Here is a 20,057-nt window from a genome sequence, read left to right as displayed (position 1 = left end):
TATATGTCAAATGAATTAAATAATCAGTCGCGCTTCATCAAGCGTTTTAATGAAATGCCACTCTGACGTGTGCCGGTTATGCAAAATGCTCCTTACAGTGAACAGTTCTGTTTAGTTAGTGAAGTGATATAAAATGAGGCGGACGCTTCCTCCTGCACGTATGACGTACATGTTGACGTAGGCGGAAGAGGATATCCATATCCTGGAGATTGCACGTCAACAGTAGCTGTAGAGAGTGATGCCTCTAATATATTAAGTTAGGTACATTCACCGTGGACGTCTACATTTTGCCCGATATAGCTATCGATAGCATAATCATAATTGGACAAAATGGAGGTAAGTTAAAGACGGGGATCATCATCTGTGTTCAGGCAACACTTCGTGGTTCATTCCAATACAAATCAGCTGTGGAAACAGCATGCTAGCTAACATAGTACATAAACTAGCCTGGTATAAATGTTGTATTTGAATCAGATAATTAGACGTTACCAAATTAATGGCAACATACTACTGGGTTTTATTGAAATGTGAGAATATGTTTTTGTTGTTTACTTGTCACTAGTTTCTAGGCAAATGTAACGTTAGCTTGCTAGCATGAAACTAAGTAGATAACAGCTGACTATCTACACGACTTATCAAGTGAGCTGTTTAGGCTACATTTTTTGAATTCTTTAGGCTTTTTTGGATGGAGCTTCCTTTGTTGCGTTACTGTAGTACTAAACTGTCAGCATGGTATGGGGCGCATTTAGCTGCAGACTGTAGTGAATATCTGGTCACCCATGCAAAAAAACAGCAGTAGTTGTAAACATTATGCCTTCTTTTCATTACAGCAAGACCCGAATCCCGAGTCTTTGACCTCCCCCTCCGGTCAAGGGCCTGGAAAGTCGAAGGTTAGTAGAATTGGCCAATAATACCCTTATGCCGAATGGTTTACAAAGTTGATGGCCCATGTTACTTCCTGTTTAGTGGCAAACATTCACATAGTTTACCACCATAAAACTGACTCCAGATGAAAAGAAAACATTCATTCATTATTTGTTTTGTTAATCCAGTGTTAGTCTTCACTTATCCTTATTTGTTTGTTGTGACGTATTTTACTTGTATGTACTTTTTATCAGCTGGACACATTGTCAAAAGAAGACCTAATCAAGTATGCTAAAAAACAAATGGCCTTAATGCAGAAGATGAAATCAAAATGCTCAGGTAAAAGAAAACCCACAAACCAAAAGACTTTCACTAACGTTTTACTGGTTGTTGTGTTATAAAGCAACAGTAAAGTAATGCCAAGCATACATTTTCCTTTTTAAGATTTAGAAAAAGAAGTGGACAATCTCAAAGCCCAGCCAAAGAGCAGTTCAGATGATTCTATAATCAAGGTATGTTAGTGGAAGATTGCATTACTCTAGCCATTTTTAAATATACTTGTGTAAACATCATATGGACCAAGATGTTTGCCTACAATTGAATCGTCTAAGTTAGAGTTGCTAATTGTTGTATTTTCAACTTATATACTTAGATCTTTTTGGGTCCACATTTTCACTACGGACAATTAATGTTTGAAATCAGTCCAGGCAATGAATGGGGTTCTATGTTCAAGCCCAGCATAAGAGAGAGAGAAAACAATGATTTTACCAACAGTCATTTTCTATTTCTAGGTAAACAGATGCAGGTGTATCCCTGTAGGGATCGTTTCCATCTTGTCAGACCGTAATAATATAATTTATGAGCCTGTCAGTGGCCAAAACAAGCAGTTTACCATTAATGTGCTGGCCTGCCCTAAAGGATTCCATTGTTTTGCGGTTGCCATTTTTAGCGTTCTAACTCAATACTGGACTGATTTCCATCTCTAATTGTCCCTGGTAAAAACGGTAAAAATAAAAAATCCCAAAGTTTCCCTTTAAGTTTGCTAAAGCAGTGTCTGTGTGTAAACAGGAATCTTTAATTGTGCTAAAGCAGTGTCTGTGTGTAAACAGGAATCTTTAATTGTGCTAAAGCAGTGTCTGTGTGTAAACAGGAATTGACAGAGAGGATGGATATGGTTCTGCTGGAGAAAGCAGAAACACAGCAGAGTCTGGTCCGTCTGCGTAAAGAAAATGCAGGCACTAAACAGCAGGCACAGGTAAAGTAACAATGCCTTACCTATAACATTTATTTATTTATTTAACATTTATGTAACGTTTATTTATCTACCTATCTGCGTCTCTTTACAAGTGTTTCTACCCCCCCCTGTGAGGCGCATTGTGTTACCTTTGTGTATGAAATACGGCGTACAAATAAAGTTTGATTTAATTTGATTTGATTCTACTTTGAGAAGAAGTACATGAAAAATGGCTAACAGAGTACAAACTATTCATGTAGTATGTCATGTAGTAAAGATGATTTAAGTGTGTCACAAAGATGTTCATATCATTTATATTTATAGGATTATCTTGATGAAATGGCAAAGCTTCAAGAAAAGTTGGATCAAGCGCAGAACGAGCACTTAAGAATAATTGATGGTTTTCAAAAAGCAATTGAAACCGCAGAAGTTAAACACAGGGAAGACCTTGGACATGTTCAACAACTCATGAAGGAGAAAAGACAAGACGAACAGAAAACTGAAAATCATAAACAAGGGGAAGTTGATGAATTGAAGGCAAATCTAGAAGAAATGCACAAATGCTATGAGAATAGGATATCCATCTTGCAGCAGGAACTGGAGGTGGTGAAAAACGAGAGGCTTGAGACCAGGAGGCTCAGAGAGGATCACCAAAAGGCACTCTCAGAATCCCACAGTGAACTGGAAGACCTCCAGGGGGAGTTGGCGAGGTTTCAGCAGCTCCACGAGGAAGAGGTCAGAGACCTGATGTTGCAGCTGGAGGAGAATGCAGCCGACTTTGAGAATGAAAGAGAGCGACTCCTACTCCTCCAGGATGAGCTTTCGGAGCAACTTGCAATGAAGGAAAGTTACCTGCAAGACGTCCAGGAGGAGGAAGAGGACCCAAACAGGTCAGGGCTGCATAGAGATACGCTAGTGTGTAAAATGTTGAACTTCTCAGGTGCAGGGGACGAGGAGGATGAAGTTAGCCAACTGAAGGCAACCGTGGAAGATCTGCAGGCCCAGAACACCCTGATTGAAGATGAGCTTACGTACATACGGAATGTGAAAACAGAGCTGGAATCTGACCTACAACACGTGAGACAGGAATCCCAACTGGAGAAGGAAGAACTGGAGTTCAAGATTAATGAACTTCAAATGATGACCAAAGATGATGGTGGTGTGAACGCTTTAGAGAACCTTCACATCACCAATGAGGGAGAGGATATGACCATTGATCAGCACGAACAAGAGGTCCAAGACTTGAAACAACTTCACAAGACTGAATTAAACGAACTTGAAAGAACGCTGCTCTCACAAAATGAGACTGCTAAAGAAATGCTGCTCCAAGACATAGAAGAACACAGAGACAGGTGTGAGCAACTGGCTGTTGAGAAGAATCGTGCCATTGAAGAGTGCACACACACCCAAGAAATTCTTAAGAGTTTCGAGTTGGAGCTAGGTGAAAAAACAGGTGACTTTATCAAGCAGTACAACGCCATGAAGGAGCAGAGTGCATCTTCTGTTCAGGATCTGCAAGAGAAGCTGGGGGTGACCTGCAGTGAGAGAGACCACTTACTGGAACAAATGGAGAGCCTTCAGCTCACAGCCAAGTCAGTGCAGGACCTGAAGGACTCCTCAGAGGCTCTGCGAAAACAAAACGAGGAAGTTCTCTCTCAGCTCCACCAGAAAGAGACTGCTGTGATGGAGCTGAAGGAGGCACTGGATGCAGCGTCCTCAGACAAAAATAATCTTCAACAGTGTTTGGAGAAAGCACGTGCAGAATTGGAAAAACTTAGAGAAGACTGTGATGTGGAGAGGTCGGAGAAATTAGAGGTTTATGACCGTTTGGAGAGCATATCTAAGGATAAGGCAGGGATGCAGCTCAGGCTGGATGAACTATCATCAACTCTTGAAAGTACCTTAGCAGAAAAGGATAGCATTGGGACATTAGTGACAGATTTGAATAACAAACTCACTCTGGCTGTCTCTGAGAGGGAGGAACAGTGCGGCCATCTTAACGCTGGTGTGGAGCACCGTGCTGCTCTTCAGGAAGAAGATGAGCAGTCTCAGGATCCTATTAACTGTCTGAAATCGGAAGCCATTAGCACTTCTAATGACGAAAGACACAGACTTCAGAAGTGCCTTCAGAGTATGTCAGATGAGCAGGATGCCCTGAAAATGGACAAGAGTGCCATTGAGGCAAAGCTCTCTGAAGCTTACGGTCATATCATGAGCTTACTTGATCAAAATAACTGGGATGTACACACAGATGGCAAGGATATCCCTGGTCTCTTAGATGCCCTCGTAGCAATGGTACAGCAGGAGAAACTGGACCTGACTGACAGGATAGCAGAGTTGACTGAAGAGATGGAGAGGCTTCAGCAACAGAGCACCCAGACTCAGGTTGAGCTCCAGGCCCATGTGGAGGATCTCAGTCGGGAGAAAAGCTTGTTAAAGGGGAATCTCGATGAGGTTGTGTCTGATGTAGAAGCCTTGCAGAGGGATCTTTCGGAAATGAAGACCGTCAATGAAAAGATGAAAGTGGAAAACCAAGAGCTGCTTGCCCAAATTGCAGAAGCTTCTGAGAAGTTGTCAGCCAGCGAACATGATGGGATGTCAGGGGAAAACGAGAAGAATTTGGACCAAATCGATAATGAGAGAAGGGAGCTGCAGCAGCTGCTGACGGAGAAGGAATCCCTTTTGACACAGCTGAGGGAGGATATGTCTATTTTACAGGTTAGTCTTCCTTGGAAAATTTAAATGTATTGATAGATTTATTGACAATTTATTTAATAAATCTCCTGTCAGTTATAGAGTCACAGCCATAGTTATTTTGACTGCTCTTTTCAGAAGTCGACTAAGAGTGATGCTGCATCCAGTGAAGATAACATGAAGGAGTTCACTGAAAAAATTGGTTTGTATCTACAGAATGGATCGTGGATGATTAAATGATTAACGTATTTCTAGATGTACCTTGTATTACCTGCGTTAATTACAATTAATCTCTCTAGCAATACTGGAAAATGAAAGCAAAGGCAGAGAGGAACGGATGAACAAAATTAAAGCTGTCGCTGTGAAGGCCAAAAAAGAACTGGACAATAGCAGAAAGGAGGTGAGACCCGTTTTACCGTCGTTGACCATATAGAGTTATCACAGTTTTTTTTGCAAATTGGTTTTACCTGACCATAACTGGTTTCTTGCCTAACCACAGGTGGTTGCTTTGAAAGAAGAGGTGGGGGCTTTAAAAGCAGAGCGAGACAAAGTTTCGAGTTCGATGAAAGACATTATCCACGGGGCTGCGGACTATAAGGTATTTATCAACTTTGACCTGCAAATCTTGTTTAAATATCCATTTTATGAAATAATAATCAATATGAATTAAATAGAATAGAACTACACAAAAAATGTTCTTTTACTTGATGCACCAATCAAATGAATCCAATAGTGCCGAGAAACACTCTTTTCTAATAAGCTGTCAGGTATCCATTGAACAGGACACCGGTGGAAATTTAGTTTTTTTTTCCAAATGATGTAAACATGATGAATTCTGTGATTTAAATGTAATTGCATCTAGAGAGCTAGTAAGCATAGAATCAGAAACAGCTTGAAACCCAAATGGGCTTAGCAACGATGGAATCGACTGGGACTAAGCAAACGGCCCAATGTTATCCTTGTCTGTTTTTGAAAAGAGATCCTAGTGTATCTTCTGTGGGATATACATGCATGCCTAAATACATGTGTGGCAATTGGGGTATAAGTGGGATAACAGCCTTCGAGTTGTCCTGTTAATATAATAAACATAATGAATGGACTTGGCAGAGGAAATCTAACCCATGTACTTTAGTTCCGCTGACATGGGTTCTCGTTCCACAGCTATTAGCACTACTATTAGCACTACTATTAGCACTACTATTAGCACTACTATTAGCACTACTATTAGCACTACTATTAGCACTACCATTAGCACTACTTTTCATACAAGAGTGTGTTAGTTGGCTCATTTTTGCCTCTATATTCACATCCAATTATATGAGTAATATAAATACTTAATGGATCTAATTAACAGAACCTCATGATGGAGTATGATGGGCAGACTGAGCTTTTGGATAAGGAAAGAGAGAAGCTCGAGGGGGCGGAGAGACAAATCGAAGATTTGACCAAACGTCTGCAAACTGCCATCCAGCAGGTATTTCTCAACACAGTCTTTAAACTTGACCCCCATCTCCTGTTAAGAAAAAAAAGAAATTAAATATGCTTTTTCTTACTTTTGTTTAACATAAGGTGTAAGATTTGTTACTTAAGTTTCAGACAATGGCACAATATGTATGAGTTTTACATTTTGAGTGTTTAATACATGTAGACTTACACAGTAGACCCCAAGATCAATTGTATTGTGAGTAACTACATGGCTGTTATTTGGTTAGGGATCTCCATATATTATCACAACTGCAATGACGAATGCCAAGCAAGCTCTGGTGTGCTGTTCCGTGAATGAGGAAAATCTGTATAATTTATTTGCCGACCATTGAAAGTATTTTCTTTTCATGTAATTTTTCATTTCAGGTCCCCCTTATCGTGTCTTTCTTATTTCTTGTGCCATGTTCCTTTCACGTAATCTTTTCTTCCTCTGGTTTGCCTCAGCACGAGCAGTGTGCCTCAGACAGAGAGGACCTGATGGCTCGGCTGGACACTCAGCAGACTAACGTCAGGCAGCTGGAGGCTCAAGCTTTTGAGATGCACAAGGTCAAATGTGCACTAGAAAGGGACCTGGAGGGAGAAAGGCTCTTAAAAGAACAAAAAGTCAAGGTACCACAATAACAGCCGGGCCAGAGGGGGGAGATGAGCGGGACAGTCTGTGTCACTGAATGCATCTTCAATTTGTCCGTGAGGGCCTCTCTAAAGAGAAAGCTGCTTGCTCTCTGCATCCACTTTGTGTGTTTTTTCCCACTTTTCTGGTTACTCTCCTGAAAACTTTTAAGCGTGTGTAATTCCAGAAACAACATTTAATCCAAAGTAGCTTTTACTGTTCTGTAGTACTGTAGCTTTAAGCAGTATAATATTTATAATAATATAATAATATAATATTTTCTTTTTCTACCTCAGGACCATTTGTCTGCGGTTAAGGAGGTGGAGGAACTCCAGGGCCAGCTGCGCAAACAGAAGCAGCAGCTCCAGCAGACCGCACAGGAGCTCGAGCAGCTCCGCAAGGCAAGTCATTACATACCTGCAGGACTGCAGTACTATCTGCTCTAAGTACAATTACCAACTAGTGTGGATTCTCTGAAATAATGCTTGCTTTATTATATGTCACTTTATAATAACTTACTCTCATAGGATCACAAAATACATTTGATTGTATCAGTGTTCTGGAGCTCCTCCAGCTCTGGATTAATCTGACCTGATGTCTACACTGGCAGGCTTAGGGGTCAATGAGAGAAATAGTGTTTGGTTGTAAGCAAAGTAATATATTACGACCCAGAAGTGCATTTGTTCTTTTAATTAGCAAATGCTTTCTTTTATCACAGGTTTAGCACCGCTAATTTAAATACATACGCTAATTAAGAGACATGGAGGCACTTGTTTACTGTGGTTAAAGTGACAAATCTCTGCCTACACAATACTTAAAGTTTATTAAAAAATATGTTTCTATCCCTCCGTCCGGTCATCTATTGATTGCCCCTCACAGGATGCCCAGCAGAGCTCCCTCATGGACATGGAGATGGCAGACTATGAGCGCCTGGTTAAAGAGCTCAACAGTAAGATAGCGGAGAAAGACTCTCACATTGAGGATCTGGAAACGCAGCTACTGACCCAGAAACAGAAAGAGGAGAACTTGAATGAGGAGATCGGTGAGACTTCGTCGAATCTCAGAATTCATTATTGAACATTTTCACTGAATGGTCTCAGCATCTATGAAGTTTGCATTTGCCAGGAAAACATTGAGGTCAAAATAGGTTATGTGACCTGGACATGAGATCAAAAGCTCTTTATAATATGTCTGATTCATTCAACGCTGTCAATGGCTCCCCTAGAATCTCTGAAGTCCCAGCTAGACCAAGGGGAAGAGAAGTCATCCAAGATGAAACAGCTGCTGGTGAAAACTAAGAAGGATTTGGCCGATGCCAAGAAAAATGTGAGTTGCACTCATTCATATGCATTTCAATAATGAGGTTTGATCTGTGTCAGGTCCCGTTAATGTATGCTGTGTTGCAGGAAGCTGCTCAGATGCTTACCCTGGCTGCTTTGAAGGGAGAGCTGGAGGCATATCAACAACAACTGGAAGACTATAAGGTAAAGACCACCGACCCACTCGTTGTTGGAGATTTCCTCAATACTGTTTATGGCTAAGTCTGGCTAACTGTCGGCTAGCGAGGTAGATGATTTCATGCTCCCTTTCAATGCAGATTGGGCGCAGTGTATCGCTACATTTGTCCATCCTTACCACCTCTCCATTTGCAGAAGTGAACAAAAGGTTTGGCCAAAGGCTATATGTAGCATGAAAATATTTATATGATTGACAGATATCTAGGCTACCATTAGTGTCTCCATCAACATCAACTGATATTTAGTATGTTATGTAGGGATAACAGCTGCTGAGATGGACTGATGTTTCGGCTTTGCTGCTTTATATTGGCCCTCTTCGACATGCATCTTTAGATATCAGTATTGGCTTCATCATATCTGTGTTGCTCCTATTGGCCCAAAAGCCCCATCTTGTGTTTATGCTATGAACCATAGGTTCATTTCCCAACAAGCTAATGAACACTTTAATGAAATGGGATTTTAGGGATTAAAAAAACATCGTTCTTGTTAGGTGAACATTCACTCAAGTTACTTTGGACTCCAGAGTTGCATATAAGTATATTTATTCAACAACAACAACAACAAGCTTGTCGTGGTCACTCATGTCTTGGCAGAAGGTTAATTTAGAAAGAAGTTGCCATCCTCTGACAACAAAACACTGTCAGCCGTGATAACGACGTGGTGGGTCTCGTGTCCGAGGTCATCTAACTATGCTTTTTGCAACGTAATGCATCAGCACGGCAGAAAAGAAGGACTACTAGTTCTTCTTTTCAGCCCTTGCTTACGCACACACACAGAAGGTACACTTTAAATCACATACACAGAGTTCGAAACGTCAGGACTTAAGAATCAAAGATAGCTGAAACATGACTTTTCTGTTTCTGTTCCTGATTAACACACCTACATACTTGATTAAAGTCAGAGTTTCATATCTCCCTATCAGTTCGTAACAGAGCTGGGCAGCATTGTTGTGTTCGCTACAGTGACTCACCTCTGCCTCTTGAGGTACAAAGTGGTATGAGAGAACCACCGGCGCTAACTGGTTAGCATCCTAACTTTAGGAGATGCCAGCCTTGGCAGTACAGTACAGTTTTTGAAATTGCATCAAAACACTAATTTCCTCACTTTCTATACCTATGTGTACTTAACCTTTGAATGTTTTAAACCAAATTCGAACATATTTCACCTTTTAATCCATCTGAATAGATGGAACTTGTAAGAAGAAGAAGTATGTGTATTCAACTACACAGCTAAGATGATCTGTGTTCTTCATGCTGATCCCAGATTCAGTGCAGTGAGCTGGCAGCGGAGCGTCACCGAACGCAGGAGCAGCTGAGGGTGGCGGCTGAGCAGCACCAGAGGACCGGGGGATCGCTACAGCACAGGCTGAACACGCTTCAGGAGGAGTGCAGCTTAGCTAAGGTAGCTAGTGGAGTCCACTCCTTCCTCTGGCCTGTCCTCTCAGTTGCCTCTTCATTGTGTACAGTGTATTATATAACATATTCAGAAGTCATTGTTGTATCTTGGTAATGATAGTATTACTCCAGAATAAGACCATGCAGAGTCAGAGTTCATTCATTGTGTCTTTTACTTCACTCGTTTGCATACAACACAGAATACATACATTTCCCCTGATGCAATGCGGTCTTTTACTACGGTTGCCTGCTAGGAACATAATACTATGATACATAACTGTCAATGTATCAACAAAAAACAAACAAAAAGAAAACCTTTTTGCATGACGTAGACATTCATGGGTGGTGGAATGTCCATTCTTTTGATGTTTGGGACTGGACGGAGACCACCCCCTCTCAAGGGTCTTGGTATGGTTCTCTTGGTCTGAACCCGAGTGGGATTACTGTGTTCACACCTGCCCAAACGAATCGCACCAAGGGGGAAAACTAACCAGAGACAGATATAACTGGACTAAAAAGTGCAGGTGTGAAAACACCCTAGCTACCTTTCTGCTGTTCCTGAGGTTTTTTACAGCAGATGTTTGGCCCATGGGATTGATGTCACCACACACCACCTGTTTGGAAGTGGTCGTTGAAACGTTCTCCACCCTCTCCCCTCCACATGAGTTTAGCATCTCTGCTGTAAAAAAGCCCAGCAGACTTGGTGGCCGTAAGCTCAACCCTCTGCCCCATTACGTACGTGACACAAGAATGCTCCTCCTCTTGAGTGCTCTGGCCTGCAGCCTGCTCCCTCCCCCCTCCCTTACTCCCTCTCTCCTCCCTCTCTCCTCTCTCCTCCCCCCTCCCTCTCTCCTTCCCTCACTTCTCTCTCTCCTCCATCCCTCCCTACCTCTCTCCCTCCCTCGCTCTCTCCTCCCTCTCTCCTCCCTCCCTCCCCTCCACAGGCTGAGCCCTGCACTCAAGAGTCCCGCTGCCTTCCAAATGGCTGTATAGATTTTCCATTTCAGTGGTCTGCAAGTCGGCACCATTGCTAAATGGCTTAAACAAAACTTAATTATAGAGTGACACTCGTGAGTGATTCTCCCCACAGGCCTAATGCCTGGTGATGAATAGTGTGCTTCAGCCTAGAGAAAAAGACAAGTGGCTTCATGACGTCGCCCACTACTGGGACTGCTGCAATCATTTGTATTAATTCATTAATTCTGAGGACTTGACTGTAAAAACAAAACATAAAAACATAGTACAAGTGCTATAAGAAGTCCCACAAGAGATGTGTTATTGCCGTTTTGGCCGTGATGACGTTCTCCCTGGAATAGTTCCATTATTATTATTATTCCATCATTTGTATTAATTCATTTTCTAAGGACTTGACTGTAAAAACAAAACATAAAAACATAGTACAAGTGCTATAAGAAGTCCCACAAGAGATGTGTTATTGCCGTTTTCGGCCGTGATGACGTTCTTCCTGGAACAGTTCCATTAGTGAATGTCACCGTCTCATTCTTGTGTTCTTCTGCGTGTGACGTGTCCCTCAGGCTGAACTGGCTGCGACCACGTCAGAATTTGAGAGCTACAAGGTGCGCGTTCATAATGTTCTCAGGCAGCAGAAAAACAAGAGCTCGGCCCAGAATGACGGTGAAGTCACCAAGCAGGAAAGGTCAGTCTTGTTGCCTATTTGCTAAGAATTGGTTTCGGTGTCTCTGGGTTTGACGTTTGTCATTGTTTTCCTCTCTGTTTTGCATCTCTTTTGTATTCCATTTGAATGTGAGTGTGTGTGTGTGTGTGTGTGTGTGTGTGTCTGTGTGTGCACACGTGTGTTTTTTGAGGTAGGGAGCTCATGATAAGCATACTGGAGAAACTAAAGGCTTGTTGGGTGTGTGTATGTATGTATGCATGTATGGGTATGAGAGCACACTGTAGCAGCTGAAGGCGTGTGTGTGTGTGTGTGTGTGTGTGTGTGTGTGTGTGTGTGTGTGTGTGTGTGTGTGTGTGTGTGTGTGTGCTTTAACATGGGTATATTGTGGCCAGGGAGCACATGGAGAGCATGCTGGAGGAGCTCTGTGTGTGTGTGTGTGTGTGTGTGTGTGTATATTAACATGGGTGTGGGTGTGTGTGTGTATATTAACATGGGTGTGTGTGTGTGTCCAGGGAGCACATGGAGAGCATGCTGGAGGAGCTCTGTGTGTGTGTGTGTGTGTGTGTGTGTGTGTGTGTGTGTGTGTGTGTGTGTGTGTGTGTGTGTGTGTGTGTGTGTGTGTGTATATTAACATGGGTGTGGGTGTGTGTGTGTATATTAACATGGGTGTGTGTGTGTCCAGGGAGCACATGGAGAGCCTGCTGGAGCAGCTGCAGAGCAAGCTGAAGGAGTCCCAGCAGAACCTGCAGGCCAGCAGTGCAGAGCTCCTGCAGCTCCAGACGGAGCACGACACCCTGCTGGAGCGCCACAACAAGATCCTGCAGGAGACCGTGGTCAAAGAGGCCGAGCTCCGGGAGAGGTAACGCCCCCCTAGAGAGAGCATTGCATCGCATAGGGTTAACGTCACCCTTGTAACTAGAAATACAGAGAATTAAAAACTCTATTTTATGAAATTTCTTTAAAATCCATTTCCTATCGATCCATCTACGTCTCTGATATGCATCGCAAAGCTTTACGTCATCCTGTTACTAGAAATACAGAGAAGAAACACTATTTTATGAATTTTCATGAATTACATTTCCCATCATTCCTTCTCTGTTTCTGCCGTGCTGAGGCCCTGTTGTTCTGTGTGTGTGTGTGTGTGTGTCTGTGTGTGTGTGTCTGTGTGTGTGTGTGTGTGTGTGTGTGTGTGTGTGTCCCACAGGCTCCTGTCTCTGCAGTCTGAGAACGTGGCCCTGAAGGCAGAGCATGCCCAGACCGTCAGCCAGCTGAGCTCCCAGGCAGACACCCTCCGCAGCAGCTTCCGGGAACAGCTGCGTCACGTCCAGGATGAGCACCGGGGCACAGTGGACACGCTGCAGCAGCAGATCAGCAGAGTGGAGGCCCAGCTCTTCCACCTGCAGAAGGAGCCCAATGCCAGTGAGTCCTCCCTCCGCCCTGCAGCACTATAGTGCTCATGTGGGCCAGGAACAATCATTGGCCATTATTAGTCATCATTGGTCACATTATTATTTACACATTGAATTCAGAGGTTGAATTTAGATCTGCCATTATCCATTGCGCTAGTTTTAAACCAGAAATAATAATAATAATTAATTTTATTTTTAACGCACTTTTCATTCAAAAGAATCTCTGAGTGCCTATAATGCAGCTTTTGCAGAGTGAGAGTAAACTAAAGTGAAATGTAGGGAATTAGTTTGTGCTTAAAATAATATAATACACTAGTCAAATACACATCAGTTCATCCAGTTACTCTGTTGGTGGTTAACCCAGCCAAAACCAAAATGTGCTATCTTTAGTCAGTGAACAAACATGCTTTTTCAGGTGTCTTTTAGTTACTAAGAGAACAATAGCAGTCTGAGGGTCTTGTTTTGTTCTGCCCACCCAGCTGTCAGAAACACATGACTTGGCGTTTGGATTGTGTTAGCTTTGTCCCAGCAGCTGTGTGTGGCAAGACAGCCTCATAATCCGGTAGTCAGATGAGCCTGTGAACACTGTAAAAGAGTGCCAATGCTTTAATAACATCTGTGTGTGTGTGTGTGTGTGCATGTGTGCAAGTTTGTGTGTGTGTGGCAGCTATCCTGGGCAGTGCAGTTTGGTAGCTGTACCGTAGGATCTTTAATCTTGAGGTCAGGGTGATGTTTGTGGGTGTGTGTCTGTCCGTGTCTGTGTGTGTGTTTGTCGGTGGGTGTGTGTGTTTGTGGGTGTGGCCCCCTGTGAAGCTGAGCTGCTGCTGGCGTGAGGTTCAGGCTCCTTTATGTGGGCTACTTGGGGCACAGCTGTGCAGGCGTGTGCGGGAGCGTCGAGCCAAGCTGCTGCGCTGGCTAATGATGCCCGGTACACACACACACACACACACACACACAGACACACACACACACACACACACACACACACAGACACACACACACATCTTATGCACCCAGTCTCAGCCCCTTCTTCGCTCATTCCGGGGCGCGAGAGAGCAGATCCAGCCTGGCACTCTCTCTCCCCTCTTCAGGGATCTGAGCCGTCATGAGGACCAGTGAGCTGGAGATGGGCGTGACGTTTATGCACAGGCAGGAAGCCCTTTCCTTTAAAACAGCAGACCCTCGCCGGGGCACTCTCTCTAAATGTTACGCACTGGTTTCTATAAAATGTTAAGGGTTGGTGAAAAATGACTGTGAAAGTATAAATGAGTAAAGAAAAACAATGTTTTCAAAGTGAGTAGCCAAGCGGTGGGTTGTTTGTCTCTCTCACCCTTTCTCCAATCATCCATCAAATCAGTTCTCCTATTGATTGTCAACTCTCGACAAATTAGTTGTTCTCTCATGTCTTTATGCCTATTTGTTTTTGCCCATGTCAGCTGCCCAGCAAACAAGCAATATGTGGGGGGTGGTAAATGGCTGAATTCAGGGCTGGTAAATGGCTAAAAGTGTGAGCTTATTGAGCGTCCATGGAGGGTGTGTGCTGTTGGTGTTTGGGGGCTGTGAATGACAGGCTATTGACTGGCCACCCCATGTGTGAAGGGCAATCTTGGCAAGAAGCAGCAGATGTGAGAATACCTCTTCCCCTTCCCACACTCTTCTTACTTAACACATCAGTCACAACGTGTCCGCCTACCACCTGGATTGCTACTGCTGTTGGAAGTGTGACGGAGCTGACATGACCACAAAACTTTGCTCAGTAATTTAGTAATTGTGCTACTTGGCATTTCAAGCAGTGAGTTAATATTTCATATTACACACGCTAGCAAACAACTGTTAAGATGGTTCCCTAAGATAGAGATGGCTAGGTTCGTGCATAGCTAGGTTTAGGTTAACTGGCATGATACCTCGTGTTTTACACCTCTGGCAGAGGTTTCCACTCCATAACATCCAGTTAAATACAGTTGGGTGGCAATACATGACACCCATTACTTTATCGTTATGGAAGAATGGAGTGTGAATGAAGGTTTGTTATGTTTTTACCTGACGCATTAATGGGATTGATATGTGAAAGAGAGGGAGAGATAGAGAGAGACCATTTCAAATACCAGCTGCTAAACAGTGGTTGTTCATTGTACTAGAAGGCTCTCAAGGTAAAAAAAAAATGACTTGGTCAATGAAAGCCTTACGTTACGCACTGGTTTCTATAAAATGTTCAGCCCCATTGGGCTGACGGGGGTCCAGTGGCCTTTTGCTATCACGGGAGATACAGTGATATAATAGGGGGGACAGGTTTAGACTGCTACATGAGGATCAATACCCCCCCCCCCCAACCCAAACCCTGGGCCAGCTGGAGAGCAACACCAATTAGACAGTAAATTATGAGTTGCATATGACTGCCCTCTGCTGGTAGATGAAGGTAAACCTCTACCTAAAGGCTCAGGGATGTTTATGCCTCAGAGCCTAGAGCCAGGGTTCTGCTGAAATTACATTATAGTATAATATAGTTATATAGTGTAGCACATTCCTGTATTCATTGTGTTGGAACCCCTGTGTACATGTTCTCCCTATGTTTTTATTGTGATTCATGTATGTCTGTTTGTGAGTTAAGTGTATAAGCTACTGGATGACATTAATTTCCCTCGGGATTAATAAAGTATCCATCTATCTATCTATCTATCTATCTGAATCAGCACAACATCCTTGACCGCCCTTTTTCCTCTTGCTCTCTCTCAGGTCCTCTCCAGCAGAGGAAGAAGATGCTGCAGGAACGGAAGCCCACAGACCTGCCTCTGTTTGATCTGCAGTCCATGGCGCGGGAGGAGGGGGAGGGCATGGAGACGGCCGAGACGGAGTCGGTGTCCTCAGCAGGCACGCCCCTGCCCTCGCTGGAGCAGCTCCTCTCCGCTCCGGACCCCAAACATGGTGAGCCCCACCACCCCACCTCACCTCCCCTCCCCCCACCCCACCCCACCTCACCTCCCCTCACCTCACCCTACCCCAACTCACCTCACCTCCCCACCCCACCCCACCTCACCTCACCTCACCTAGCCTCCCCCCACCCCACCTCACCTCACCTCACCTAGCCTCCCCCCACCCCACCTCACCTCACCTCACCCTACCCCACCTCACCTCACCTCCCCCCACCCCACCTCACCTCACCTCACCCTACCCCACCTCACCTCACCTCACCTCACCTCACCTCACCTCACCCCACCCCACCCCACCCCACCCCACCCCACCCCACCCCACCTCACCCCACCCCACCCCACCTCACCTCACCTCACCTCACCTCACCTCACCTCACCTCACCTCACCTCACCTCACCTCACCTCACCCCACCCCACCCCACCCCACCCCACCCCACCCCACCCCACCCCACCCCACCTCACCCCACCCCACCCCACCCCACCCCACCCCACCCCACCCCACCCCACCCCACCCCACCCCACCCCACCTCACCTCACCTCACCTCACCTCACCTCACCTCACCTCACCTCACCTCACCTCACCTCACCTCACCTCACCTCACCTCACCTCACCTCACCTCACCTCACCTCACCTCACCTCACCTCACCTCACCTCACCTCACCTCACCTCACCTCACCTCACCTCACCTCACCTCACCTCACCTCACCTCACCTCACCTCACCTCACCTCACCTCACCTCACAGGACATAGTAACCAGGACATGCCTTTAATGCTGCAAGACCACATCAACTTTAGTCCGTTATTGTTAGCAGCTGAAATCTAGTCCCGTCTTGTTATAAAGAGATGTGTGTGTGTGTGTGTGTCTCTGTGTGTCTGTGTCTGTGTGTGTCTGTGTGTGTTCTGTTTGTTCTGTGTGTGTGTGTGTGTGTGTGTGTGTGTGTTCTGTGTGTGTGTGTGTGTAGAGCCTTTTGTGTGGCAGGTGGAGCCCACTAAAGAGGAGCTGAGTCAGAAGCTGAACACGGCCGCCCGCAGCATGGAGCACATGAATGGACTGCTGCACGAAACAGAAGCTACTAATGCCATCCTCATGGAGCAGACCACGGTAAACACACACACACACACACACACACACACACGTTATACATTCATGCACATACACACACACACACACACACACACACACACGTTATTCATTCATTCATGCATGCATGCATGCATGCATGCATGCATGCATGCATACATACATACATACATACATACACACACACACACACACACACACACACACACATAAGGAAGCATATATTGACAAATATATTTTAAGTTCTGATGTAGAACATCTTTTGAATACATTTAAAAAATGTACAATGGAATGGAATAGCAAAACATACACAAACACCTATTATTATGAACACTCTCAATCACTCCCATGCACAGTTGTCCCCCTGACACACACACACAGACACACACACACATTACTCTCCTGTCCATCTATAATGCTGTCAGCTTACGCTTGATCGCCCCACTCCCCACACCCACCATGATCCATGCCTCCTCCCAGTAACCCCTCTCTCTCAGTGAGGCAGGGCTGAGTGATGGCTTGTCAGATTGCTGTTCTAACCCCCTCATGGCTCGCCCCCCGTGTGCCCCCGTGTGCCCCCGTGTGCCCCGGGGCGACAGTGGTACAGGAGGTAGAGAAGTCGTTTAGTAATCAGAAGGTTGCTAGTTCCATTCCCTGTCGAAGCGTCCTTGAGCAAGACACTGAACCCCTAATTGCGCCTGATGTGCAGTGTGTCATCAGTGTAAATGTAAAATGTGTATGCATCCCTGTAAGTCGCTTTGGATCTGTCTAAAAGTGTCCCCCCCTGTGTGTTCCCCCAGCTGCTGAAGAGCGAGGTGCGTCGGCTGGAGAGGAACCACGAGCGGGAGAAGTCCGTGGCCAACCTGGAGTACCTGAAGAACGTGCTGCTGCAGTTCATCTTCCTGCACTCGGGCAGCGAGAGGCAGGCCCTGCTGCCCGTCATCCACACCATGCTGCAGCTCAGCCCCGAGGAGAAGAGCAAGCTGGCCGCCATCGCTCAGGGTACCGCCACATCTCTGCTCACCCATACTGCAGACACACACTCACTACAGACACACACACTGACCAGATCTCTACACACCCATACTGCAGCCTTACATCACATACTAGAGATACACAATAGGCACTGCCATCGCTCAGGGTACGACCAGATCTCTGCTCACCCATACTGCAGCCTACAGACACACACTCACTACATACACTCTACAGACACACACTCTACACACAGACACACTCCAGACACACACTGACCAGATCTCTGCACACCCATACTGCAGCCTTACGTCACGATAAACTAGAGAAACCCAATGGGCACTAACCCTAACCCTGGCCGCCATCGCTCAGGGTACGACCAGATCTCTGTTCACCCATGTTGCATGCCTTACGTCAGGCTATACTAGAGAAACACAATAGTCACTGCCAATGTGATTGAATCTGTTTCCATATGTTTACAAATCTACCAATGTATGTCTGTGTATCTGTCTGTCTGCTTTTTGAGTGATTGTGTTCAGTGCATGTAATGATGTAAGCTGGTTGCCATCGCTCAGGGTACGACCAGATCTCTGCTCACCCATACTGCAGCCGTACGTCAGGCTATACTAGAGATATACGGCCTCTTTGCAGAAGCACAATAGTCACTGCCATTGGGATTGAATCTATTTACATATGTTTACAAATGTACCAATGAAAGTCTACCTGTATGTATGTCTTGTATATCTGTCTGTCTGCTTTTTGAGTGTTCAGTGCATGTAATGATGTAAATGCTCTCTATTGTCATCAGGTGAAGAGGAGGCAGACAGGTCCAGAGGCGCTGGGTGGAGCTCCTACCTGCACAGTTGGTCTGGGATCCGATGAGAGAAGCACCCTCAACAGGCTCCTAGGTGTCAGGTGGACCCGATGAGAGATGCACCCTCAGCAGACTCCTAGGTGTCAGATGGATCCTCTTAATTTTCCTTTGTCACCAGAGCTCAATATCATCTTTCAAAATGACCTTTTGCCTTTCCTGAAGGATTTATCTGTTTGTATAGTTTGACAAAGATTCACTTATGGCAGTTCTACATGATTTATAAATGGATATATGTATATAAATGAATACATTTATATAAATGAATATTACCTAGACCTTCCTGTAAATGGATGGGATGGTTTGTTACTGATGGCTTATAGCTAATATTGTTTTCCAAGTTCTTTTTTTTGTTGTTTATAATTTCACTTGGTGTTTACCGATGTAAAGCATATATTATTTCAGTTGAAGACTTTGCAACTGTGACAGTCATAATACGTAAATCACTTAAATCAAAAAAACTGTTTCTGAAACGACTCATACCTGTTGTTGATTTTAACACTAGATGTTAACTTTCACTGGAATTTATCTCAAAAGGGATACTTTATTTTTTTTTAAAGGTACAGCTATCAACACTGTATAATATCAACAATATCATAGAACTACACAATGTTGCATAATATTTTCAGGTTATACAGTAGTCTGTTTCATTTAATCATACTGTCTCATATCAAGGCATCTTTATGAACTGAAATAGTACATATGTTCAGACTGAACAGAGGGCTCATCAGATAATATTGAAATAAATGACCAACTGTCAAACATAACATGAGGGGGACCAAACTCATTTAAAAGGGTGTGTATCGCGGTAATTTCGTATGATGTGCGGGACGCTTATGTGTAATTATTGACAATTGAATGAAATCACGTTACTGAATGTATTGCATTTTATAAGAATATTACTGTGCATTATTTAAATACAGACATTATTCATTCTGGTAAGGAATATATAATTTAACATTTTATTGACAAATAAATGTCTTACTATTCAACTTGGTCAGAAGCCTTGTTGATGCTCTCATCAAAAAGGGTATGAACCCTGAAAAAGGGTTAATAGTCTTTTGTTAAAACTTTTGTTAAGTATTTTGCTAAAACTAAAACTTTTATTTTTTTCTTTGTGAAATGAGAGGTTTAATGTGAAATGTGCGGTTTGGTCACACTGATAAATAACATGCTTTAACTGTGATTGACAAATAAACTTGCCGTTTTGAAATAAATATGTCCATTCCTCATTGGGTGCACTGTAGTCAGTCAATTAGTTAGGTTAGTCGTTGTATAAATGGCTGATAGCATTACCATTTTAGGACATCCTGTTCTCTATATTTTGGGATTGTTTCCTAATGAAAAAAGAGTTGTAATATA

General features: G+C 44.1%; 1 protein-coding gene across 1 annotated transcript; it reads left to right on the top strand.

The window, feature by feature from the left end:
* Positions 1-209: 209 nt before the first annotated feature.
* Positions 210-18,727, top strand: gcc2 (GRIP and coiled-coil domain containing 2). Its single transcript, XM_080839456.1, has 23 exons — positions 210-336; positions 831-890; positions 1,119-1,203; positions 1,309-1,376; positions 2,015-2,119; positions 2,423-4,816; positions 4,931-4,994; positions 5,092-5,192; positions 5,292-5,390; positions 6,147-6,266; positions 6,722-6,886; positions 7,184-7,288; positions 7,767-7,929; positions 8,113-8,213; positions 8,294-8,371; positions 9,668-9,805; positions 11,334-11,455; positions 12,117-12,293; positions 12,639-12,853; positions 15,577-15,765; positions 16,734-16,873; positions 17,653-17,854; positions 18,633-18,727. The coding sequence occupies exons 1-23, from the start codon at positions 331-333 to the stop codon at positions 18,704-18,706; spliced, it is 4,971 nt and encodes a 1,656-aa protein (XP_080695582.1). The 5' UTR covers positions 210-330; the 3' UTR covers positions 18,707-18,727.
* The last annotated feature ends 1,330 nt before the right edge of the window (positions 18,728-20,057 follow it).

The sequence above is a fragment of the Sprattus sprattus genome (genome assembly GCF_963457725.1).
Source record: "Sprattus sprattus genome assembly, chromosome: 5".
Taxonomy (NCBI): Eukaryota; Metazoa; Chordata; class Actinopteri; order Clupeiformes; family Clupeidae; genus Sprattus; species Sprattus sprattus.
Note: the sequence above shows the minus strand (reverse complement) of the source record. Positions and strands in the feature narration are given on the sequence as shown.